The following is a 25169-nucleotide window of genomic DNA, read 5'->3' on the forward strand; positions in this document are numbered from 1 at the left end:
ATATTAAAAAAATTATATATATATTATATAATAATAATTCAGCTGTCAAGAGAAAGTAAATTTGTTTTTACAACAGATGGGACTGACGTAATCTGCAGCCTTCGTGGCTAAAAAGCCTCTTATCTTGACAGGGGGCGTGGTCTTTGCTTAAAATGAGCCGAGTCAGCACAGATTAATTTACATACGAAAACACCGGAAGTCTTGCTTTCAAAATAAAACAGCATTAACTAACTTGCACGCAGAAACATCTTTAATCAAGCAATGGGGAGAAACCGCTCTCAAATTAGGTCATTTATTTCATGTTATTTAAATGTATTATTATATGGATTTGTGAATTAATTCAGCCATCAATTAAGCAGCTACAGTATTAATCATCATTAACACAGTTTCACAGGTTTTAATTAAATTAAATTTGTATCTTATTCCATTTTATTTGTAGATACTGTGCTTTTAAAAATATATATATATTTATACTTTTACTACCTCTATTTTGATTCTGTAATTTTTTTTTTATAGCTTTTGCTGTATCTTCCATGCTGCTGTAACCAAATAAATATCTATCTAATATTAATGGGTTAAGAAGAGCGGGCTGTGGGAGCTTTTATTTTGATAACCACCACCGGAAGCACATCTATCCCATTTATTTATGTATTTATATTTTTTTTTTAAAGGTTGTCTGCAGGGACGTTTATGCAACACAAACGACTCGTTCCTTTTAACACGCGTTTATTTATCAGCTGTTAAAATCCTCGTCTGAGTCCGTCGTGATAAAAAACTAGAATAACGGCACCATGCTGGAGGACACTCGGGACATTTAGTTCTCTCTGTCCCTGCTGGACATTTCCTCCACGTTACTTCACCAAAAACACAAGTCACCTGTAATCCTGCTCACTTCTGACACTTTAATCTGAACCAGTCATGTGTGCTGCGTTGTTCAGAGGAGGACGAGGACTGCGCGTAAGTACGCTGTTTGACTTGTGTTTAAACTTCTCAGTTAAATGTACACCACTTTTTCAGTGGCCACTTTATTAGGTACACCCGTGTGATCTCATTAAGTCCAGTACAAGAGTCCTGAAATAATATCAGAAGCTCACTTTGGTTTGTTAGAAATGTCTAAATTTAGTTATATGTCTGTACGAGTTTCTTTTTTTTTTTTTGCACGTGATTACATTATATTGAACATTATTTTTTACATAGTGCACATGAGGTCTGTTTATTAGAAACAACCATGATTGAGTTCAGCAGAACACCAATCACACTATGACCTTGTGACCTCAATGTAAACACATACAACATAACTTTATAGGCATCATAAAAGATGTTACAATATTCAAATTTGCAAAAGACAGCGAGTGTGTTTGTAATAAAATGAACACTGTATGTTTCGTATGTTTATCAGTTGCATCTATTTGCGTTTTTACTTGCTCAAACTCTTTGTGTCTGCAGCTGTAAAATGTAAAAGTACCATTTTTTTTTTTTTTTTTAAAGGAAACACCCCCTCAATGAGTTAATTTCAAAATAAAAGCTGGAAAACATCATTAATGACAATGTAGTTTTCATGTTTCTTATTATTTCTAATTTGAGTCTAGATTTATAAACCGTTTCAACTTTCCTGAATATCTGTGTGTGTGTGTGTGTGTGTGTGTGTGTGTCCAGTGTGTTCACAGGGAGGTGTCCAGAGTCGTGTGGAGGCCGGAGGCGGCGGCTCTGTTCAGCTCCAAACCGCCAGACAGAAAACCTCCTCGCAGGACGCACATCAGTAAGACCAACACGGTTGTTTGATATAATTATAATAATCCAGCCGCTTTTGTTTGTCTTTAATTTAACGTCCGATAGCGAGAGACAGAGAAAAGGATTGTTGGGATGAGGTGGTTTGTGTTTAACAGTCATTTTATAGTATAATATAATAGTAATATATATATATATATATATATATATTGTGATATTATTTAAAAAAAAAAACATTTGCCTTTAAAATAATCAAAAAAGTTGGTCAAAAATGTTGTTGTCTTGTTTTGTTTGACTAAAAATGTTCAGTTTACAAATGGCAGCATTTCTTTTTTGAAACACTGAAATCTGCAAATATTTGGCTTTTTTCTGGTCTTGCTTTAAAAAAATGATAAAAACGATGAATCAGTTATTATTATTCTCGGAGGTCAAAGGTCACATATTATAGTATTTTTTTTTTTCTGTCAGAGAAAGCCAAACCTCAGCCTGCGATGGACATCAACGAACTCCTGGACAGACTCTTCTCCGCGAGGAGGGCGGGCACGGCGCCCCCTGCTGCTGCTAAAGGTCAGTGCAACTTCCACGACACAAAAACGGTGACACAAATTTGCTCAGTTTGGATTTTTAAAGGACACTTGTTGAATCCCTCAAAAACGCTGATTTGTTCTGCTTATTATGGGGTGGTTTCACATTTCCCGTCTTTCCTTTTTTTCCTCCACTTCTCCCGGGCCTCCGACCGCCTCCTCAACGTCAGCCGCCGCTTCTACTTTCAAACAAGCCTCCGAATCACATCCTCTGACTCCTCTCGGTGTTTCTCCGGCTGGCCGTCTTTCCGATGCGACTCTTCTTCGAACGACCTCGGCGTCTCTTTCTGCGTCGTCGGGACCGGAAGCGGCCGCGGTTGAACACCAGACGGTAGAGACCAAAGTAGAAAAGGATCTTTCCTCGTCAGCCGTGACGGAGAAGAACGTGGAAACGTCGTCTTTTCCAGATTCTGCAGCAGAAACTTTTACAAGAACTGCAGTAGAATCTCCGGTAGAAGTTCCTCCGGTAGAAACACTGGAAAGTAGAGCGTCCGTCGTTGAAGGTCGAGTAGAACCGACAGTCGACATCCCAGCTGACCCTGGGGTTGTTTTCTCACAAATTGCCAAAGTAGAACCCTTAATAGAAGCTACAGTAGAACCAGCAGTAGAGTCCGGTCTTCTTCCTCCGGTAGAACCAGCAGTAGAGTCCGTTCTTCCTCCGGTAGAACCAGCAGTAGAGTCCGTTCTTCCTCCAGTAGAACCAGCAGTAGAGTCCGTTCTTCCTCCGGTAGAACCAGCAGTAGAGTCCGTTCTTCCTCCAGTAGAACCAGCAGTAGAGTCCGTTCTTCCTCCGGTAGAACCAGCAGTAGAGTCCGTTCTTCCTCCAGTAGAACCAGCAGTAGAGTCCGTTCTTCCTCCGGTAGAACCAGCAGTAGAGTCCGTTCTTCCTCCGGTAGAACCAGCAGTAGAGTCCGGTCTTCTTCCTCCGGTAGAACCAGCAGTAGAGTCCGGTCTTCTTCCTCCGGTAGAACCAGCAGTAGAGTCCGGTCTTCCTCCAGTAGAACCAGCAGTAGAGTCCGGTCTTCCTCCGGTAGAACCAGCAGTAGAGTCCGGTCTTCTTCCTCCGGTAGAACCAGCAGTAGAGTCTGTTCTTCCTCCAGTAGAACCAGCAGTAGAGTCCGGTCTTCCTCCGGTAGAACCAGCAGTAGAGTCCGGTCTTCCTCCGGTAGAACCAGCAGTAGAGTCCGGTCTTCTTCCTCCGGTAGAAGCAGCAGAAACATCCATTTTCGAGGGTCCGGTAGAGCCTTCGATCGACTCCGCAGTCGATTTGGCAGCTCAGGAAACACAAGCTAAAAACATTTCTGCCAATGAAGGACCTTTATTAGAAACTACAATAGAAGCACCAGTAGATGCCGCCTCCATTTTTACAGTGGAAACAGTAGAAATCAGAGCGGCTCCCGTTGAAGAGCCTGTCGAGCCGACGAAAGACGGAGCTGCTCAACGAGCACCAACAGACTCAGGAACGGTTGACATCCTGTACGGTGCCACAGTGGAACCAGCAGTAAACACTACAGTAGAACCCTCAGTAAACACTACAGTAGAACCAGCAGTAAACACTACAGTAGAACCAGCAGTAAACACTACAGTAGAACCCTCAGTAAACACTACAGTAGAACCAGCAGTAAACACTACAGTAGAACCCTCAGTAAACACTACAGTAGAACCAGCAATAAACACTACAGTAGAACCAGCAGTAAACACTACAGTAGAACCCTCAGTAAACACTACAGTAGAACCCTCAGTAAACACTACAGTAGAACCCTCAGTAAACACTACAGCAGAACCCTCAGTCAACACTACAGCAGAACCTTCAGTAAACACTACAGTAGAACCAGCAGTAAACACTACAGTAGAACCCTCAGTAAACACTACAGTAGAACCCTCAGTCAACACTACAGTAGAACCCTCAGTAAACACTACAGCAGAACCCTCAGTAAACACTACAGTAGAACCCTCAGTAAACACTACAGCAGAACCCTCAGTCAACACTACAGCAGAACCCTCAGTAAACACTACAGCAGAACCCTCAGTAAACACTACAGTAGAACCCTCAGTAAACACTACAGTAGAACCCTCAGTCAACACTACAGTAGAACCCTCAGTAAACACTACAGCAGAACCAGCAGTAAACACTACAGTAGAACCCTCAGTAAACACTACAGTAGAACCCTCAGTCAACACTACAGTAGAACCAGCAGTAAACACTACAGTAGAACTCTCAGTCAACACTACAGTAGAACCCTCAGTAAACACTACAGCAGAACCAGCAGTAAACACTACAGTAGAACCCTCAGTAAACACTACAGCAGAACCCTCAGTAAACACTACAGTAGAACCCTCAGTCAACACTACAGTAGAACCAGCAGTAAACACTACAGTAGAACCAGCAGTCAACACTACAGTAGAACCCTCAGTAGAGTCCAGACTTCATCCTGTGGAACCAGTAGAGACGTCTGCTGTCGAGGGTCCGGTCGAGTCTACGGCAGACGGAGCGGCTCAAGAAGCCGAAAGCGCAGACGGAGGAGCAGTTGATGTCTCGGAGGTTAAAGCAGTAGAAACCACAATAGAAACCACAATAGAAACTACAGTAGAATCATCTCTGACATCAGCCGACAGTCCGCCCGGCGGTCGGGAACCGGAGTCCAGGCGGCAGCGAGGGAGCATTTCAGAGGCCATGTGGCTGGAGGCTGGAAGAGAGGAGGTCCTGGAAGGTGAGCTGGAGGTCCTGGAAGGTGAGTTCAGGATTTAAAGAGAAAAGGCCCTTCTGTGGAGCCACTGTCTGATTTGTCCCTTCTGGGCTACTGTAGAAAAATGAACACGATGCACTCTGTGGAAGAGGACCCGAGGCTGAGAGCAAATGAGTGTTTTTTCTAAAAGGATTCTCCTGAAAACTGGAGAAATAAATGACCTGAATTAAAGTAAGATTGCAGCCGAGGGAAGTGTTCAGTTAAAGTGCAGAAATGGATTCGGCTCTCGTCTGTTTCTGTAGTCGTTACAGAAGCTGCCGTCGATACGGAGGAGGTGCAGGAGGAGGTGGAGGAGGAGGAGGAGGAGGAGGAGGAGGAGGGTACCACGGGTAAACCAGCAGTTATTGTTTTTTTTATTGCCTAAACTTAATCATACTGTCGTTTCAAATATTTAAGTGGAATATTCAATTTAAATTTAACAGTGTGGTGGTTTTTTTTTTCCAGCTTTAGATCCGGTTCAGAGACTTTTCCTGGAGAAGATCAGAGAATATAATAACATGCAAAGGTAAGGAGACACTAATGTTCTCTATTATATTCAATAGGAAAACTACTTCTGAGGTTTGGAGAAAATATATATATTTTATATATTCAGAGAGTCCTCAACATCTGTAAAAATAAAGAATAAATCTCCTTTTAGTTGTGTGTGAAATAAATAAAACTGGACAAAGACATCACCTGGACATTTTCCTGTTTTAATGTCTCATCTTTCTCTGTTAAGGTTGAAGGGAGGACCGTTGGCGGCGGAGCCAGACCAGGAGAAAAGACTGTCCGAGGAGACGGAGAAGCTCCAGAGACTTTACGGAGGAGGAGACCTGAGAAGTTTCCCTCAGTTCACCTTCACAGGTGAGTCCACAAGGTGTTCAAAGGATTCATTTCAACCAACACGTCGGCTCCATAATGCAGTTAACATTTGCAGGTTTTTTTTCTGTCTTCTTTAAATAGATAATTTTTAAAAAAAAAAGAAAAAATGTTTTTATTAAAAGCCAAAACTAAAACAAAGGCACCTCTGAATCAGCGCCGGCTTCCTCTAAGGATAACCTCATGTCTGATAATCCAATTCCCTCTGCAGCTTATGAACTGTATTTTTACCTCCTGACGGCTCCAGTAACACGACCCTGTTTGTTTTTGGTTCCTCTCTTCAGAGCCTGATTTGGACCAGAACTCCAAATGATGCTTTTCCTCTGTTATTTTTTTTTTTTTTTTTTTTTTTTGCATTGTGAAATAACGTATTTATTAAAAAAAGCAGCACTTGTAAGCCCGTTTTGTTGTTTATTTATTTATTTGTATGTTCAGCATGCAATCCCAGCAGCAGTTTACGCCTCATTGAACAGCAGGTGGAGCAGCCGGGACAGCATCCTTCTGTTTTTGGCTCCGTTCATCTCCTCGCCCTCATTTCCTCACCTGCATTTACAAGCTGTATATTTTATATTTTTTTGTCTGCTCACGCTCGAAGGCAGTCTTTGCCGAACCCAATCCCCTCCCTCAGTCACGACTCCTGTCACGGAGATGGTGTGACTCACAAAACCCCCCAGAAACACCCGCACGCCAAACTACATACTAAAAAAAAATTTTTTTAAAAAAAGGCTAAAATGGGTTCTTCTCTGGTTTATTGTTTATTTTAGTCTGAGTGACACGTGAATGTAAAATATAGTGCGAAGTGGAGGAAACTGACTGAAGTAGAAAAAAAGAGCTGTCATTCACATCCATTCAAATCCCAGCTGTGTTGATGAGGATGCGCTTTGTGGCCCTGCGGTGACGTCATCCGCGTTTTTTTTTTTTTGTTTTTTTTAGGCGGCCACACAGATCGCCTGTGCAGAATCCCGTGCGTGTATTTCGCCCCCCCCCCCCGTCCCCCGTCCCCCCCTCTTTGGTTTCTCCAACTCTGGGCCGTGACACTTTCCCGGTAATGTGAGATAGCTGCACGTTAACGACAACGTTGACAAAACCGGTAACGGTTGTGACAAAAAAAAAAAAAAACGCTCCTTGTGTGTGTGTGTGTGTGTGTGTGTGTGTGCGCGCGCTAGTGTCCCTCTCCTCTCTCGCTCGCGCGCTCCTCTCTCACTTCTCACGTCACTCGCTACAACCACCGAGCACGCGACCCCCCCCCCCCTCCTCCCCCGCCCCGCCCCCCCCCCCCTCCTCCTCCTCCTCCTCGCGCACCGCCGTTAGCTCGCGAGCTAAACCGACATCGCTCCTTTGACCGACGCGCGCGCTGCTGCTGCCGCCGCTGCCGCCGCCTTTGTTTTTAAGCCCGCGGTTTTTTCCCCCCTCCGGTGTTTGTTATGTGAGGAGGACGCGGACGCGCGTTGAGTTAGAAAACGGATTATCTCGCACCTCTCCTCGGTTCTCCCGGGAGCCGCCATGGAGTGCCGTGTTCTGTCCATACAGAGCCATGTGGTCCGGGGCTACGTCGGCAACAAGAGCGCCTCTTTCCCGTTACAGGTAAGTGCGACTCGGCGTGCACCCGTTATCGGACAGCCGAGACACCCGTTATCGGACAGCGACCCCCCCGTCCGGACACGTTTCGTTCGCCCATTAAAAAAAAATAAATAAATCAGATGTCGGCTTTCCATCAGCCTTTAAACCATGTTAATACCAATTATTTATTTATTTTTTGTACGATTTTATTATTAAAGTTGTGCTAACAGAAATCCGTCTAAACCGTCGCTGGATGTGTTTTTATTTATTTTATTTTTATTTTTTTTGTGGCGGCTTTAAACGTAATGATAGGCCGTGAACGATGGCGGCGTTGGACGTGCTGAGAAAACAAAAATAATAATAATAATAATAATAATAGTAGTGTTGTCACCAATAACCGCGACGACAGGTGTCGTGACGAACCCTCTGCCTCCCCCCTCCTCCCCCGTCCTCCCCCCGTGTCCTCACCCATAAACCATCCCCGTGACATATGAATATCACGCAGCTGACGTTTGTCCCTTTTCCTCCCACGTCCTGTTTATTCGACAGCAAATTATAAAAACAAATTATAAACGTAAATGATCCGCTGACGACACCTGTCATTGAAGGGGTTGTCCGATAATGGAGCCAGAGGTGGTCTTTCTGTGATGGTTTCATTGTGCGTGACGACAAAACAGATGTTTGTTTGTTTTAATGCTTGGACGTTGTTAATGCCTTGCTCGTTGGCCAAGTGTGGCAGAGGTTGCGTCTGATGATGGATCTTCACCGGTGTTAATCAAATGACCCCTAACTTGGATGAGGAAGACGTGTCTACCTGCTACCTGAGGAAGTCACAGGTCCATGTTGGTCATCACTAACACCTCCTACCTGGAGGTTGCACACTAAAAAATAAAAAGATAGTTGATGATCTCGGGGGGTCAAAGGGGAAAACTTGTTCTCGGCCTGTCGACCGGTCACCAACAGTTTCGGCGACATCGTGTTTTTTTTTTGCTCGCGGACATCCAGCTGTGATGGTGTATGAACATCTGGACAGACTCCCGCAGCTGATAACCTGCCAGTCGGTGCCGAAGGACGGACAAATAATCAATACAGCTCTCTTTGGTACTTTTAAGTTTCCTGATGAACTTACGAAGGTCGAGGTTGTCGTACACGCAGCTTTTCCATCTTCTGAAACTTCACATTTTCTCAGACCGACTTGTGTTGAAGTGGAATATTAAAGCTTTTAAAGAAGATTCACAGACAACAAATCGGAAATTGAACATCGCGCCGTACTAATTGCTGTCGTCTATTTTAAAGTAGATGTTTTCCTCTTTTTGTTTACACAGATTCCTTTTGCAGATTCAAAACAAAAAAAAAACTTTTATCAAAATACCATCCATCTTGTGAGCATTAAAACCAAAAGGAAACACGTCGCCTGTCTCCTGAAACACGGTTTGAATCGCTTGCTGCTTTGTCCTCAGCTGCGGTGTCACCCGGTTCTGCTGCTTTACTCTTTATGTCAATGTTTAATTCAATAATCAATAAACTATCTGACAACTGAACAACAGTAGCTGGCGGAAATTGTGAAAAATAGACGATGATTTTCAGTTATTATGTTTGATTTCTTCAGTAATAGATGTTTATTTATATCGCTATTATTCATAATTTGACTCCCACCCCTCATTCAATAACTGAGTCATATATATATATATATATATATATATATATATATATATATATATATATATATATATATACACACCGAAGTGCGAGAGTTTACAGAGTGCTGGACATTAATTAACCAGCAGAGTTAATTTTATTCAAAAACAAAACATCGATTGGAAATTATGCGAGAAGACACAGAGCTCCTCCTTTATGATGATGGTTTTATATTTTGTACCATCAGTAGAGGTGGTGTTGGTGGTGTTGGTGGTGGTGTTGGTGTTGGTGGTGGTGGTGGTGGTGGTGAGGCTGACTGTGGGCCGACAGCGCAACATCCCATCATCCTGAGAGACGTCGTGAGAAGTAACCGGGGTTTATTTTTAGCCTGTGTTAAGTGTTCTTGATACTTTATGATTTTTTATTTTTTTTATAGCTTTTTAATCACTATCGTTATTATTACAATTGCGCATGATACCCTGAAAAACATTTTTTTTTTTTATTCTGGCTCTTTATGGCAATTTATATCATCGTCTTAATTTGTAAAAATATAAGTTTCACAGTCACTAAATATTATTTGTAACCTACATGTACTTTATAGTGTTTTTTTATGCAGACTGTATTAGTAACAAAGCCCTCAATGGTCTTTTATTTTTTATATTTTAGTCTTTGTACATCTTTCTACATGCAGCTAAATACAGTATTTTACCATTTAAATGAACTATTCTGAGGTTTATTGTGAGAATGTCCTCCTGCTGCATTTTACATTATATTGGCCTTTTTTTTTTTTTTTTTATAATGTCAATTAATAATGTTTTAACTGTGAGGAGACGACCCCCTTCAGGCACTATGTTTTAACTCCAATCAGATGTTGTAAGAGGGGAAAAAAAAGATGTAAATGTGCAGTTGGATTTCGGTCAGAGACGTAATATCAGCTGACACCAGCTTGACAGTGTCGTACCGTGAGAGTATGTGGCTGATGTGTGAATGAATGAATGAATGAATGAATGAATGAACCACTGCTGGATGCAAAAAAAAAAAAAAAATTGGCACTAAAATAGAAAATCTACAGGTCGGCGAAGGAGCTGCTGTCACTGTTCAGAGTAACAACCATGATTCAGCTGGTGTTAGAGATAAGGGATATGATGATGATGATGATGATGATGATGATGATGATGTCGTCAGCGAGTGTGCCGGGCATCCCTCTCCCCTGTGCTGTGAGGAGACGGCGGTGTGAGGAAAGCAGGGCTCTGATTGGCCGCCACAGGATTCCTCCCTGATGACATCACTGAAGATGGAGAGCCGAGCCACATAGACTCGGCTTTCACATAGAAACCAAAATTTAAAGAGGGAGCGGTGTCCTGTGGCGCAATGAGGAAAAACGGGAGAAATAAATTTTGGAGTGTCATTGAATGTGTTTTTATAAGTTTTGATTTTCTTTCTTTGAAAAAAACCTTTTTCGGAGCGGTGACAGAAGAGAAAACTATAAAAGCTGAATCAGTCAATTAAAAAAAATGGGACTACGTCCTAATTATTATTGAACGTTTAGGTTGAAGCGGTCTTCTTCAGCGTCCCCTGAAACCAGCAAGGGAGAGGAAGTGTTTTGCTCAAAGACACTTCAGCAGCTCAGATAGTTGCCGATTAGTCGTTCTGCAGTTGCTCATGTTACGACCCGGCGGCCTTCAGTGAATCTTTTAATGTCAAGAACTTTTTTTTTTTAGTGTCATCAAATCACAAACCTTTCAGCTGGCGGCTCATTTAGTTTCAGATACTGATGCCAAAAAACACGTCCTTCAAAAGGAGACTGAAGCCCCGTGAGGAAATGACTCATTCTTTATAACCAGGCGAGCCTTCATTTGATGCTTATGTTTTAATATTTTAACTTCACAAGGTCCTGTTGCTTAGAGGAAAACAATCAGGGGGATTCATTATGAATTAAATATTTTTAAATCTATGTTGATTGTTGAATATGAGTCATAGTCATTTATCAAAAAGTATTTGTACGGTAGCAGCGTCTTTAATCACGACGTCGGACAGGACATCGCGTCAAATTTTATTTCTAAAATATTTAAATAATCAACAGCTAACTTTTACGTCATTATTACCTGTGCGTAATTAAAAGAAATCACGGTGAACGTGCAGTTTGTGTCCCTGCAACATTTCTGTGACGAAACTGGTTTCAAACAGTCAGCCATGTTTGTTTTGAGTCTACAAACTGGTGTTTGTAAAGATCCTTAAAGGTTTTCATGAAACCATCTCAGAGTTACCACTTTATTAAGTACACTAAACAAACGCAATAAATCTTTCATCTTCACAAAGGTTATAATGTTCAGTCTTTTGTTAAAGCTCTTTTATTCGATATGTGTACCTACTTTGATCCTTTTTTTTCTATTTATCTTATGTCGTCGGTGAATTTGTGTTTAATTAAGAGTATAAACGAGTTTCCAACTTACCAATCACCTTCTGTTAAACTCTCTCTCTCGTTCAAGTGTTCTTGAGTCTTAATTTCTACCGGCCGCATTACGAGGAGGGTAAATAAAGTCACCCCCACCCACCGACCCCACCAACCCCACCAACCCCACCCCCCGTGGATATCAATAGAAAAGTGGTGTATTCATGCAGCACTGTGGTTTTTCTTTATTTTGTTTGTCACCTTTTCAGGAAGCTTCGTCAAATCCCTCCAAGGTCCAAGTTAACATCTCTCTGAAAGCGGACCGTTGTATCTCAAAGTCACAGTCGACTGAAAGGAACAAAGAACTCGTTCACTCTCCGCTCGCTTTAGCCCAATTAAATAAAGTCTTCCAGATAACGATTGAGAGACGCCACACGTGGAGGAGACACGAGTGGCGTCGCTCCGGTAATTAAACTAAAAATAACCTGAGGACGGGAGACGCCGAGAGTTGTTTTGTGTTTTTTTGTTGTTACCGTTCAGACTTCAGCTGAAGTTAAACTAAGATGTTGTTTACATCTCCGTGAACAAAATCACAGCCGGAGTTCAAAGAAGTCAAATTTAATGTTTTTTTGTTGTTGTTTTTTTTGCAGTTTAACTTCCAGATATTCAGCGTTGTCGTGTTTTCTCATTATTGAGCAACTTTACTGTTTTTTTTGTCTCGCGCCGTCCCGTTGGGTTTGTCTCGGGCCGGTGTGTGTTCACCTCGTGACACCAAACGAAAGTTTCCCAGCCAGCCGGTGAGCACAGCGAAAGCGTTGAGCAGCCAGAGGAGACAGACATTTCCCTCGAGGGTCAGTCAGCAGACTAAAAATAGAGCGAGGGAAAGAAAGGAAGAAAAAAAGGAGAGCGAATGTCGTCCTCGCGTTTATTAAGTGGACGCCAACGGGACACCGGGTGGATGCTGAAGATGCTTCTGTGTCGTGTTTACAGTTTATTTCTGCTGTCCTCAAAAAAAGATTTGTTGAGTGATAATAAACAAACACAAACTATGAAAAGTACATTCAACTGTTTCCTGTCTCTTCTTCTGTTTCCAGGTTTTAGGGTTTGAGGTGGACTCCATCAACTCCGTCCAGTTCTCCAACCATACAGGTAAAGACTGATGACTGACGTAGCTGCCGGGGGGGAGGGAGGGAGGGAGGGAGGGAGATTAACTTCATTCACATTTCATCCGGGCCTTCCTCTCTCGGTGTCGAGGACAAATCTCTGCTGCTTGTCTGATGAAACTCGAAGCAAAGATGCCGTTTGACTCTTAGGGCACGTCCACCTGGTGATTAATAAATCTTGCCCTGTCTTGTCCTTGGAGTTGGAGTTGGAGATGACAGACTTCACCAGAGAAATCGTGCGTCACTGTGGAGTCTGTTCGAAGGCGCTCTCTCGGTGGAGGATTCAGCATTTCTGTGGCTCGAACCATTTTAATGACGGAAAGTCAAGACTCGGCTTCGTTCTTTTTAATCCTCCTCTCACGTCACTTTTTAATAAAATAAAAATAAAAGAAGAAGAAAAAAGTCCACTGCTAAATCGTTAGTACCCTCTTTGAAATATGACATGTTACCTCGGAAAATACTGAACAAGTGGCAAGATTAAAAACCATAAATTCAGTTTTCATTGAGGAGAAAAGATGCTCAACTTCTTATGTTTTCTATCATTGTGGACAATAACAGCTGTCGTGCGCTGAAGGAGCTTCTGAATATGTTTAATGTAGATTATTGCCGATTGATTTATTCATCTTTCAGTCACGTCGAGAGGTTTTGTTTCTTTTTTTTTCTGTCATCATACTTTAACAATAAAAACTCATTTCAAACTTTTCAAAAGTTTGAAATCCTCACAGGATCACGCGTTTTAAATACAGTAATAAAGTTCTGCTATTTAATCAGTTAATCATGTGTTATATAGAGATTTCTTTGTTTTTGTCCTTTTCCCACCATTTTCTTTATGTTTTTGGATAATTGGTACAAAGTGAATTACCTTGACAACCTTTTTTGAAAAAGAATCGGGAACCTTTTGTACTCTTTTCTTTTTTCCACAAGTTGTTTCTTTTCCAACGTAGGAAATATAAAGTGCTCGTGTTGCCTTTCAGATTTCAGAATAGTCTTGAGGAAACGTTCTGTTTGCTGAAGGTCTCGACAGGATCTCGATTCACGTCCTCGACCTTCACTCAGGTCTGACCGTCCCACTTCGGTCTTCAGTTAAAGCTGGCAGCATGCGGAGGTTGTAGTTCTTTGATTTGTACGAGGCTGGTTCATCGGTGGTGTGAATTGCTTTCAGTGACCTGAACAGAAAAGTGCTTCGGACTCTCGTGTCGGTTTAATCTGATCTTGTCTGTTGGAGGAAAAAAAAAAAAATTAACTTTCAATTTCTTTGGAGGAGAGTGTGATGATATTGAAGAGGGAGAGAGAAGGTGAACAGGGAGGGAGGAGGAGAGAGGGAGGGAGGGAGGGAGGGAGGGAGGAAGCAGAAATGAGTCACAGAGCCAGGGAGAGAAAAAGGGAGAGAGAGGGAGAAAGGGAGAGAGAGAGGGAGTGAGAAAAGGATAGAGAAGGAGAAAGGGAGAGAGAAAAGGGATAGAGAGGGAGAAAGGGAGAGAGAAAAGGGATAGAGAGGGAGAAAGGGAGAGAGAAAAAGGGAGAGAGAGGGAGAAAGGGAGAGAGAAAAAGGGATAGAGAGGGAGAAAGGGGGAGAGAGAGGGAGAAAGGGAGAGAGAAAAAGGGAGAGAGAGGGAGAAAGGGAGAGAGAAAAAGGGAGAGAGAGGGAGAAAGGGAGAGAGAGAGGGAGAAAGGGGGAGAGAAAAAAGGGAGAAAGGGAGAGAGAGAGAAGGAGCAGAGACCAACACAGCAGTAAACAGCAGCAGGAGGAATTGCAACAGCAGAGTATGATGACGACAGAAGAAGCTCTTATCTGTAGGCCTGTTCACACACACACACACACACACACACACTCACACACATTCTCTCACACACACACACACACACACACACACACACACACACACACATTCTCTCACACACACACACACATTCTCTCACACACACACACTCACATTCTCTCTCACACACACACACACATTCTCTCACACACACACACACATTCTCTCACACACACACACTCACATTCTCTCTCACACACACACACACATTCTCTCACACACACACACACATTCTCTCACACACACACACTCACACACATTCTCTCACACACACACTCACATTCTCTCTCACACACACACACACACACACACACACACTCTCACACACACATTCTCTCTCTCACACACTCTCACACACACACACACACACACACTCTCACACACACACACACACACACACACACACACTCTCACACACACACACACACACACACACTCTCACACACACACACACAGAGCACTCTTGACTGCTCATCTCTCTCTTTCTTAGCCCCCTTTGGCTTTCTCCCGGCTTGTTGCTTAGCAACCAGAACCCCCACCACCACGTGACCTGGCTGTGACTCACCTGGAGCTGCGACATCATCAGCCTGCAGCGTCACACGCAGACAGACGTGTTCTCCACGCGCTCACACGTCGGCATTCACGTCACACAAACATCCACGTTGGAAACATACAGTATTTAACGCACACACACACACACACACACACACACACACACACACACACACACACAGTGTCGGTGTGTGTGTGTTTGTTAGCGGTCGTCGTCCTTCCTCTTTGGTTTTGGAGGTTGTTTTTTGCAGCGCTTTACCTTTCTGTGCCGGTGAGGAAACATCTGTGGAACAGCTGGATACGAGCACACGTACGTTCAAAGTTCAAAGCAGTGGACGGTACATCTTTACTTCTGTAAAAATAAAAATAAAATAAAAAGTAAAGTTCTCATAATGGCCTTTAATTTGTTTTTGTAAAAGATGAATCGGAACAAATAACGACTTCCTTCTTCCCTCTGAGATCAAAGTCGTCGCTGTAAACTGCTTTGTGTGCATTTATAGACTTCTTTAATGTGCCGCACACACAATGGAAAGAGTTGGAGTCAGCAAACACAGTGACCCCCCCCTCCTCCTCCTCCTCCTCCTCCTCCTCCTCTCTCCCCCCCCTCCCCCCCCCTCCTCCCCCCTCCTCCCTGCAGGTTACTCCCATTGGAAAGGCCAGGTGTTGACAGCGGACGAGCTCCACGTCCTCTACGAGGGGATCAAGCTGAACAACGTGCACCACTACGACTATGTTTTAACAGGTGGGTTCTCCTGCTTCGTGCTTGTTTTCACTCTCACGCTGCTCACAACGACTTCACGTCGGCCGTAAAGTGCTCCGGCACGACGACGACGACGATGATGATGATGATGATGATGATGATGATGATACGTTTTATTTTTTTATTTTATTTTTTTTACAGGTTAAATGTTATTAATGTTATTATCTTCCCTTTGATAACTGTAAATCCGGAGGAAACAGATTTTTTTATTGGTGTCAACAAACTTGTTGCGTAACAAAACCTCTGCACTACGTATGCACACGTTGCCACGGTTACTCTTTCACTTTAGTCACGTGAGCTTCTTTAATGATGAACCTTTTAAAAAAAATAGTGACTGTAATGGTGTGTGTGTGTGTGTGTTGTGTTCAGGGTATACCAGAGACACATCCTTCCTAGAGATGGTGGTGGACATTGTCCAGGAGCTAAAGAGAGCCAACCCCAACCTGGTGTATGGTAAGCAAATATTATTTATGTATTTATTTTATTATTTTATTCTTTAAACGTCGGCCTGAAGAGAATCGGCACTGCAGGTCCCTTTTTTTTTGTGTGTTTTTTTTTTTAAGCCTCTTTCAGATGGTTGTTTTGGTCATCTGTGTTGATTCGACCTCATTAATCTCGTTTACAGTGAAAAATCACTGAAACGCCACTTTAATCAGTCGGCGGAGAGAAAACGAACCAATAAGCTGAGTCCAGTTTTGAAGGTAAATGTTTTGAACTCCGTGAGGTGACGAAGTGTCGGAGGAACATCTGGACGACGGCTCGGTGACGTGAGAAGCTGAATCACATGTTTTTGTCGCGCTCCTCCCTCAGGACCCGTTTATAGTTTTCTTTGCTCGTTCCCTCTGACGCCTTCGTATTATCGTGTTTAATGGTGCAGCCTCGACCGAGGCCTTTTTAATATTCTGTTTTCGGAGCGTTGAGACTTTTTAAAATGCATAAAAGAGTTTTTTTTTTTTGTTGTTTTTTTTTTTAAATTTCCCCCGTCAGTTTCTCCTCTACACGCCGGCTGTGATGCGTTCACATCTCTAAATCCACTTTCACGCCTCCGATCGTCGCAGGATTTTATTTTATGTAACGCGGTGATCAGCTCGCCGGCTGACTGTGTGTGTGTGTGTGTGTGTGTGTGTGTGTGTGTGTGTGTGTGTGTGTGTGTGTGTGTGTGTCGTTTCAGTGTGTGACCCCGTCCTCGGTGATCACGGATCTATGGTGAGATTACTGACACTTGTGCACCCTTATCTGCTGCAGAGAGTGTGTGTGTGTGTGTGTGTGTGTGTGTGTGTGTGTGTGTGTGTGTCTGTTGTTGTTGTGCCTTTGATGTGTGTGGGAGGAGTTTGATGTTCATTCCTCTGTGTGTGTGTTTTTGTGTGATAGTGTTTATAACAGATGGATTACTGCGATCATATACACAGTGAATCACTCAGTGTGCGTCTCTGTGTGTGAGTGTGTGTGTGTGTGTGTGTGTGTGTGTGTGTGTGTGTGTGTGTGTGTGTGTGTGTGTGTGTGTGTGTGTGTGTGTGTGTTGTGTATATACATTACATTGTGCTGACTTGTGCGTTCTCAGGGATTAAGATGACACTCTGTCCGTCAATTTAAAACTGTGAAAACAAAGAGACGAGCTGTGAATGAACTCGTCCTGTGTGTGTGTGTGTGTGTGTGTGTGTGTGTGTGTGTGTGTGTGTGTGTGCGTGTGCGTGTGTGTTATCATGTGACTGACCCGTGTGTCCGTCCTCAGTACGTTCCCCAGAATCTCTACCCGGTCTATAAGAACAAGGTGGTTCCCGTCTGTGACATCATCACTCCCAACCAGTTTGAGGCCGAGTGAGTGTTTTTCAACTTTTATTCTCGTGGTTTTTAATTTTTTCTTTCTTGTGTGTGTTTCTGTGTGAGAAGCAGAATATCATCTTTATGTAATACCACTCATGTTGTTATCTAATACCTCCCTTCACCCAAAAATACACCTGCTCTCTTCTCCCTTTTAACTTTCACTTTGTTGGAGTTGTTCTCACTTCACGAGAATATATATTTGACCTGCTTGTTCCAACACTTTATGATGTTTGTTTATATTGACAGCAAGATGATGTTTTTTTTTTTTTTTTTACATCTAATGGAAATATAGCAGATTATTTAATGGATATTTTCCTGGTTAAATTTCTTGACTCTTGGATCTTGAAATTCGAAAATAAACATCCTTAGATTTAATTCTTGCCACCATGTGTGCATTTGTTTGTAATAATAGACCCCTTGGTGTTATTTTTTTATTTTTATTTGAGTAGTTTCGTTTTAGATTTCATGTTGATGAACCCCGTAAACAAACAAGCAGATGTTTGGATTTCTGATGTTTCAAATCCAGCTTCACCGTCGAGTTGCTCCACCTGCTGGTGTTTCAGGATACTGATGGCTTTTATTTTCAATAATGCATCTTCTATTCAGCCTTCTGTAGGAAAATGAAGTTATTAAACAGAAAAAGATGTCAATGTTTCTGTGCTGCTGATGCAATGATTTGTTTGTTTGTGTTTCAGGTTGTTGACGGGGAAAAACATCAGCACGGAGAAAGACGCCGTCGAGGTGACGCTTCGCACATCCTCCCGTCGTTGTTTACACAACGAGACTTTTAAGTGACAGGATGTCTGCGGCGTCGTCCTCATGGCGTGTCCCCTCCCTGACTCTCTGCAGGTGATGGACCTCCTCCACGCCATGGGCCCCGACACGGTGGTCATCACCTCCTCCGATCTCCCCTCCAGACTGGGGGACCGCTTCCTGGTGTCGCTGGGCAGCCAGCGTCAGGGTGGGTGACGACGCGACGCGACGCGTGAATGAATCCACGTCCGCGCGGTAAGAAACACAAACCGGACGGAGACTGAAACGCGTTCGTGTCTCCGTTCTGTCGCTCAGTTCGTCCCGACGGCAGCCGGACGACGCAGAGAGTTCGAATAGAAGTTCCCAAAGTGGACGCCGTCTTCGTAGGAACCGGAGATTTGTTTGCAGCTATGCTGCTGGCGTGGACACATCACTACCCCACCGACCTAAAGGTACACACACACACACATCTTTATTTTTTTATTTATTTTTTTTTAACTTTCTTTTTGTTTTGCTTTTTACTTTTTCTCAAAAAAAATATATAATTTTGTCTATTTTAACACTTGTATATATGTGTGTGTGTGTACTTTATAAACAATTCAACAAAATATAATTAAAGAAAAGAAAAGAAAACTTCTTTCCAGCTTCAACAGAAGAAAGACACAATTTAGAAAAGGATTACAAACAGGAATCTAAATGTAAAACAACAATAAAAGACAAACGTGACGATAGTTAGTTATCCGTGGATTCTATAAAAGTGGCTAAAAAGACAAAGATACACACATCTGTCATGGAGCGAAACATAATGAGTACGTTTTCCCTCTTGTGTCTCAGACGGCCTGCGAGAAGACTTTTTCAGTGATGCACCACGTTATCCAGAGGACCATATCTTACGCTCACGGTGAGAAAAATAAAACCTTGACATCAATCTTTTTGACTTTAATACACAAAACAACATCTCTATGAAATGTGTTTTCTCTTCGGTATTTAGGAGGACATATATTTTAGTTCACAAACCATTTAAAATGTTGTATTGTAAAACAAATAAAAGCTGTTGCTGTTACCATCGTCGCCTGCAGGGGGCACCTGTGAGTCGTCACTGCCGGTGCTGTTCCTTTATTGGTTATCGAGGAGGTCCCGGTTCTGCATTAATAACACAGCGAGTCCACGAGTCTTTAAAATAAAGTTCATCCCTACGTTTTCTCTCCCCCCCCCCCCTCCCTCAGAGTTGGCCGGTCCCGGTCGGAGGCCCAGTCCGCCGCAGCTGGAGCTGAGGATGGTTCAAAGTAAAGCGGACATAGAAGACCCTGCTATAGTTACGGAGGCCACGGTCATTTCCTAACATTACCGACCCATGAGACTCATACTAACCTCGTCCTCTTCACCCATCAATCTCTCGGTAAAAAAAAATCTCTCATCGCTGTAAAACCTTCAACACTTCATCACCCAGACTCCTGAAACACCTGAGTATTGTAATAACCCTGAACCCCCCCCTGACCCACCCCCTCAACCTGTAACCCCCCCCCTGTGCCCTTTGACCCGGTTCTGGATCCAGAGCCATGGGTAGACGGACAGTTGGATCAGACGGCGTCTCTTCTAACGAGCAGAGATCACAGCTGATCTTCTGTTGCTGAAGCATGATTCATAAAACGACGCAAATTATGCTGACGAGTGTTTATCACAAACCTCGTTTGGTTTTCAGTCATCAGCAGAATTTATTTGGAGCTTTTAAATTCAGATTTGGGCAAAAGGTGATGTCATATTTTTTTTTTATTGCAAAAAACAATCGTCTTTGTGTGTGTGTCTCTGGAGTCCCATGAGGAATATTTATTACTATTTAATCTGTGGTGGTCGTGAGAAGAGCAGAAACCAAAAGAAAGGACCTGAATTCACTTTTCAAAATATTTACAGAAATATTCAATCTTCTCCGCAAAAAAAAAGTAACGATTTCAATTTTTTTTTAAATTTTATTTTCCGCAGAGTTCAGTTAAATGAACTCGAATGTTGCAGCAAATACACAAAGGAAGTGATGTCATATTTTACAATAACAGGGTATTTTTCTGTAATATTACTTCTTTTTTTTTAACTGTGTCCTAAATTTGTTTTTAAAACATAATTACCTCAAATCCCAATCTTTAATCTGCTTCACCTGTGACGTGTTTGTATATAAAACACCGCAGCGTGTCGCCACCACGACAAAATCACTCATTGGACGCTTTTCAACACAAAAACTTTGCTCACACAAAATCTGCTGACTGTTACGGAATTAATTCCCCAAAACTACCTCTTAAATTATGAGATATAAAGTTTCCTACATTATCGCTCTCTTACTGCCTCGCATCCTCTATTTACGATCCAACTCTTGTTTATCTATGGCTCCTCCCACCTGCAGTTCCCCCCCCCCTCCCTCCCCCCTGTCTTACAGCAGTGATGTAATGGTGACCAAGTCTAAACCCCGCCCCCTGACCTGAAAATATAACAAGAAAAAAAAAAAAAAACGCACAATGTATAGTTGATGTATAGATGTTGTACTATAACTGTTATTGGACCATCTGTATGATATCTTCTATTGGACCATCGTGTTGATGCTACTGTACTATAGACCCACTACCACATCGCTCCAGAGACATCTCCAAGGCTGGTCGTGCCCCCCCCCCCCCCACTTAACCCCTCCCCCCCTCGCCACCCACCCACCATGGAGGGCTTCAGTCTCTCTCTCTCTCTCTCTCTCTCGCTTGCTCGTCGTCGTCGTTAGTAACCGTCTTGATAGTCATAAGTGTAGATTACGACGCTCGCTCATCCTGAAACCTTTAAGGAATAATTTAAAAAAAAAAAAACGGGCAAGATTCTGACCAATCACATATCGGCTCCGCCCTCAATGCCAGAACCAACCACACATCACGCCGAACCAGAACCTCCTATCAGAGAGCCGCGATGCTGAGTTCACTGGAGGCCTCGAAGAGTCGTAAAAGTCCCCCCACCACCTCCCCCCCCGCGTTATTAATATCTATTTTTTTTATTTTAATCAAATTTTTATTTTATTTTTTTAAAATAAAATCGCATGAATTCGTAAACATGGCCTTTTAGTGACCGTTTCCCAGATCTCAACGTCACGTCTTCAAATCTGTTTGATGTTTTTAACAAGAAATGCTAGAAAACCCCAAAATATTTTAATTTACAGTGTTAAACAAAGATATGAAGCAGAAAATCTTCACACTGAAGAATCAACCATTTCTTTTTGATTTCATCAAGTCACTGACGACCCAAACTGAACCGTGCAGATCTCTGCAGCTCTTTGAGGAAACAGTCTGCTTCAAATGAAAGCACACAATATTTGTGATTATAATCTGCCGTGACCTGATCACCTTTTTATTACCAAAAACTAAAAGTTTAATATCAGGAAATCAAATTCTGCACGCGAGACTCACACAAACTCACAATAAAATCTGCTCCTTTAACTTACAGCAACCTCGAAGCGATCATGTTTTACCCCAACGGTTGCTGTCTAATTTAATATTGTAATGTTTAATATTCAACTTTGCCGGTCATAAAAGTCACTGATTTTATTCGCCGGGCGTTTTGTTCACGTCGGAGTTTGACCGAAGGAGAAACGTAAAAACTGGTTCATGAGCCGGTTTCAAACCAGCATGTGCCTTAGAGATAATATTTAAAAATCTATTTTAATGTGTTTTTTTTCCTTCTTAATTTTAATATATTCATTCATCTTTTTAAACAACAATGAAGCAAGTAAAAAAATTCCTGCTAATGTTTTTTGGAAAGTTTGAACCAAATAAACCCGAGGCTTTAAAAAAATAAATACAAAAAAAATAGATAATCCAGATGTTGTCAGCGTCCCGGCTGCGCTGGAGGTGAAGGTTCTGGGCGGGACCGTGTACCTCTGTACTGCTGTTGTTTCTCTATGGACTGTACTGTGATTACTGCCTTAGGAACCTAACATCATCATCATCATCATCATCATCACCACAATACTGCTCATCGAGGAGGAGGAAATGAGATTGCATGTACTTAATAATTCTCTTTTATGAGGTGCTACGAATGATATTTTCTTTTTTCCATTATTGATTTGTTTTAATGAACCAACGAATTGATCGGTTTATAAAATGACAGAAAAACTGAAAATGTTCATTTAAAAACCCCAAATATTGAATTTTAAAGTTTAAAACAGTAAAAAGAAATATCAGCATTTTTAAAAAAATTTATTTATGGATGACTTCAACGATTGAATTACGACTAATTGATTCATAAAGTTTTCTGTGTAGTTTTCTGCACTTTGACTGACGGTGGGAAACATTTTTAAAACGGCTGCATTGCTTTTTGTAATTTGTGCGGCCATCGGACCGCTGTGTGTGTGTGTGTGTGTGTGTGTGTGTGTGTGTGTGTGTGTGTGTGTGTGTGTGTGTGTGTGTGTGTGTGTGTGTGTGTGTGTGTGTGTGTGTGTGAATTTGAAGAGTAGTGTTGCTGAGGTGCGTTCAAGAAGACGGGACGTTCTGTGATGTTCGACTGTTGTTGTGCTTGTATATATATATATAAAAAAAAAAAAGGGGAGACCAAATCTGAAATGTTTCCTTGACGCCTCCTCCTCTTTCTCCCCCTCCTCCTCCTCCTCCATCACCTCCTCCTGCTGCTCCAAACATGTCTGTCCCCTAAATCTGTCCCCCGTCCCGCCGGCGTCCCTGCAGTCAGTTGTGTGTGTATCACTAGTTCTTAAACCTCAGCCTCGCTCTCTGTGTGTGTTTGTGTGTTAGATGGTTGTAACCCCCCCCCCTCCCCCTCCCCCCCGCCGACCCTTCCCCCGACCCCACCCCCTACTGTCTCTGCTTTGTCCCCCCATCATGCCTCCATCTCCATTCGCTTGCCTTTCCTTCCCTAAAACATCTGCACTCGGTTGCTGTTTAGATTCTTTAGTCGCTCCCGAGTTATTTTCCAGATCGTCGTCGTTTTCAGTCGGAAAAAAACAAATCTAAAGAAAACGAGACGTTTTCGCTGAAACGAAACCGTTTAAAAATTCTGTTTCAAAGAAGCCAAAATGATGTACGAGCCAAAAAGGCTGCGTTTCAAATGACAACACTTCCCTTTAGTGCAATAACAAATAGTGCTCTTCCACCTGCTGCGTTCCAGATGTTGTATTTCTGTTCCAGATGTTGTACTTGTGTACTAACTCTCACTATTCTGAGCGCATCGGTGCGTTCACAGCTGTCGAGTACAGAAACATACAAGTACCAGGACGATGCACTCAAAACCCTCCAAAAGAAACAACACCTTGATTTCTGGGTAAAATAATTAAAGCTGCAGATATTGTGTCGCCCCCCCCCCCCCCCCCTTCCCCGTTTGGCTCCAAAATGGCTGCCACTAAAAAATATTTTTTTTAAAAACCCACAACAGCCCAGCCGCCCGTCTCCGCCCGTCTCCGCCCGTCTCCTCCTCTCCTCCTCCCCTCCTCTCCGACCGACCGACCGACCGAACACCGACCGACAGCCTCATCTCCACCGTCACGTTTTTCTGTCCTTGGTGGCCAAAACAAAAACACAAAACAAAACGAGGAAATGTAATAATCATTGTTTGGTAACTGTTTTTAGTGCTATGTTTTTGGAGCGTTACGAGTATTTTCTAACATGTTACAATAAAAGATTGTAGTGTACAAATTCACATTTATAAAATATATATATATATATATAGATATATATGAGAAATGTATGTTCTAATGCAATAAAGAGAGATTAAGAATTATGAAAACTGGCTCAATCTGAGTATTATTATTATTATTATTATTATTATTATTATTATTTACAATATCCTTCTTGTTAAACATTCTGTCATGGATTGAACATTTGCTTTTGTGGAAGAAATTTCAGCCGTTTTATAGAAATTTGTTTTCTTTTTGTTTATTTTCTGTGTTGTACAGAAGCAGGAAACTATGAATACAAGTTGTACGTAACTACAGTGAATCAAATTATGTTTTTGTCTGTTAAAACAATCATTTATAACCCAGTTTATTCTGTTGTTTAGTCGCCAAAACAACCAGTTTTATACTTTCAAAACGTCACTCAAAAACAAAGAGGTGATGTGAGGCTCTCGCCTGCTGCTGTTGAAGCGTCACGGAGGTTTATCAAGCAGTTGAAAATGAAAAAACAGTCATCCTATAACATGTCGTCCAAAATAAAAAAAAGTTGTACTATAGCATGTCGTTAAAAATAAAAAAAGTTATACTATATCATGTCGTTAAAATTTTAAAAAAAGTTATACTATATCATGTCGTTAAAAATAAAAAAGTCATACTATATCATGTTAAAAATAAAAAAAGTTATACTATATCATGTCATTAAAAATAAAAAAAGTTATACTATATCATGTCGTTAAAAAAAAAAAGTTATACTATATCATGTCGTTAAAAATAAAAAAGTTATACTATATCATGTCGTTAAAAATAAAAAAAGTCATACTATATCATGTTAAAAATAAAAAAAGTTATACTATATCATGTCGTTAAAAATAAAAAAGTTATACTAAATCATGTCGTTAAAAATAAAACAGTCATCTTATAACATGTCGTCCAAAATAAAAAAAAGTTATACTATAGCATGTCGTTAAAAATAAAAAAGTTATACTATATCATGTCGTTAAAAATAAAAAAAGTCATACTATATCATGTTAAAAATAAAAAAAGTTATACTATATCATGTCATTAAAAATAAAAAAGTTATACTAAATCATGTCGTTAAAAATAAAACAGTCATCTTATAACATGTCGTCCAAAATAAAAAAAAGTTAT

The 25169-nt window shown here is 41.8% G+C and overlaps 2 protein-coding genes across 3 annotated transcripts; both read left to right on the forward strand.

The window, feature by feature from the left end:
* Positions 1-677: 677 nt before the first annotated feature.
* Positions 678-6314, forward strand: LOC138195089 (calphotin-like). Of its 2 annotated transcripts, none has more exons than XM_069144163.1 (8): positions 678-957; positions 1657-1759; positions 2197-2295; positions 2483-5044; positions 5302-5388; positions 5504-5564; positions 5778-5902; positions 6202-6314. In XM_069144163.1, exons 1-8 carry the CDS (start codon positions 919-921, stop codon positions 6228-6230), a joined length of 3105 nt encoding a protein of 1034 aa, XP_069000264.1. In that variant the 5' UTR covers positions 678-918; the 3' UTR covers positions 6231-6314. The 2 variants fall into 2 exon arrangements, with proteins under 2 accessions (XP_069000264.1, XP_069000265.1); XM_069144164.1 differs by having other exon boundaries at positions 2483-5023.
* Positions 6315-7214: 900 nt separating this feature from the next.
* On the forward strand, positions 7215-24133 carry LOC138195090 (pyridoxal kinase-like). The gene is made up of 11 exons (XM_069144165.1): positions 7215-7501; positions 12602-12656; positions 15680-15784; positions 16172-16255; positions 16974-17008; positions 17535-17620; positions 18322-18367; positions 18476-18587; positions 18695-18831; positions 19214-19280; positions 19606-24133. Exons 1-11 carry the CDS (start codon positions 7421-7423, stop codon positions 19719-19721), a joined length of 924 nt encoding a protein of 307 aa, XP_069000266.1. The 5' UTR covers positions 7215-7420; the 3' UTR covers positions 19722-24133.
* Positions 24134-25169: the final 1036 nt, after the last annotated feature.

This window comes from Embiotoca jacksoni, unplaced genomic scaffold (genome assembly GCF_022577435.1).
Source record: "Embiotoca jacksoni isolate LCO1_2020_lvr unplaced genomic scaffold, fEmbJac1.0.p SCAF_12, whole genome shotgun sequence".
In the NCBI taxonomy this organism is placed as follows: Eukaryota; Metazoa; Chordata; class Actinopteri; family Embiotocidae; genus Embiotoca; species Embiotoca jacksoni.

What these genes read in the sequence shown, in the direction of transcription:
- LOC138195090 (XM_069144165.1), top strand. Translation starts at nt 7,421, where the DNA reads ATGGAGTGCCGTGTTCTGTCCATACAGAGCCATGTGGTCCGGGGCTAC. An exon ending in CGGAGAAAGACGCCGTCGAG is followed by an intron (nt 18,368 to 18,475) that starts GTGACGCTTCGC and finishes GACTCTCTGCAG; the next exon opens with GTGATGGACCTCCTCCACGC. An exon ending in GCTGGGCAGCCAGCGTCAGG is followed by an intron (nt 18,588 to 18,694) that starts GTGGGTGACGAC and finishes TCTGTCGCTCAG; the next exon opens with TTCGTCCCGACGGCAGCCGG.
- LOC138195089 (XM_069144163.1), top strand. Translation starts at nt 919, where the DNA reads ATGTGTGCTGCGTTGTTCAGAGGAGGACGAGGACTGCGC. An exon ending in GAGGAGGACGAGGACTGCGC is followed by an intron (nt 958 to 1,656) that starts GTAAGTACGCTG and finishes GTGTGTGTCCAG; the next exon opens with TGTGTTCACAGGGAGGTGTC. An exon ending in TGAGCTGGAGGTCCTGGAAG is followed by an intron (nt 5,045 to 5,301) that starts GTGAGTTCAGGA and finishes CTGTTTCTGTAG; the next exon opens with TCGTTACAGAAGCTGCCGTC.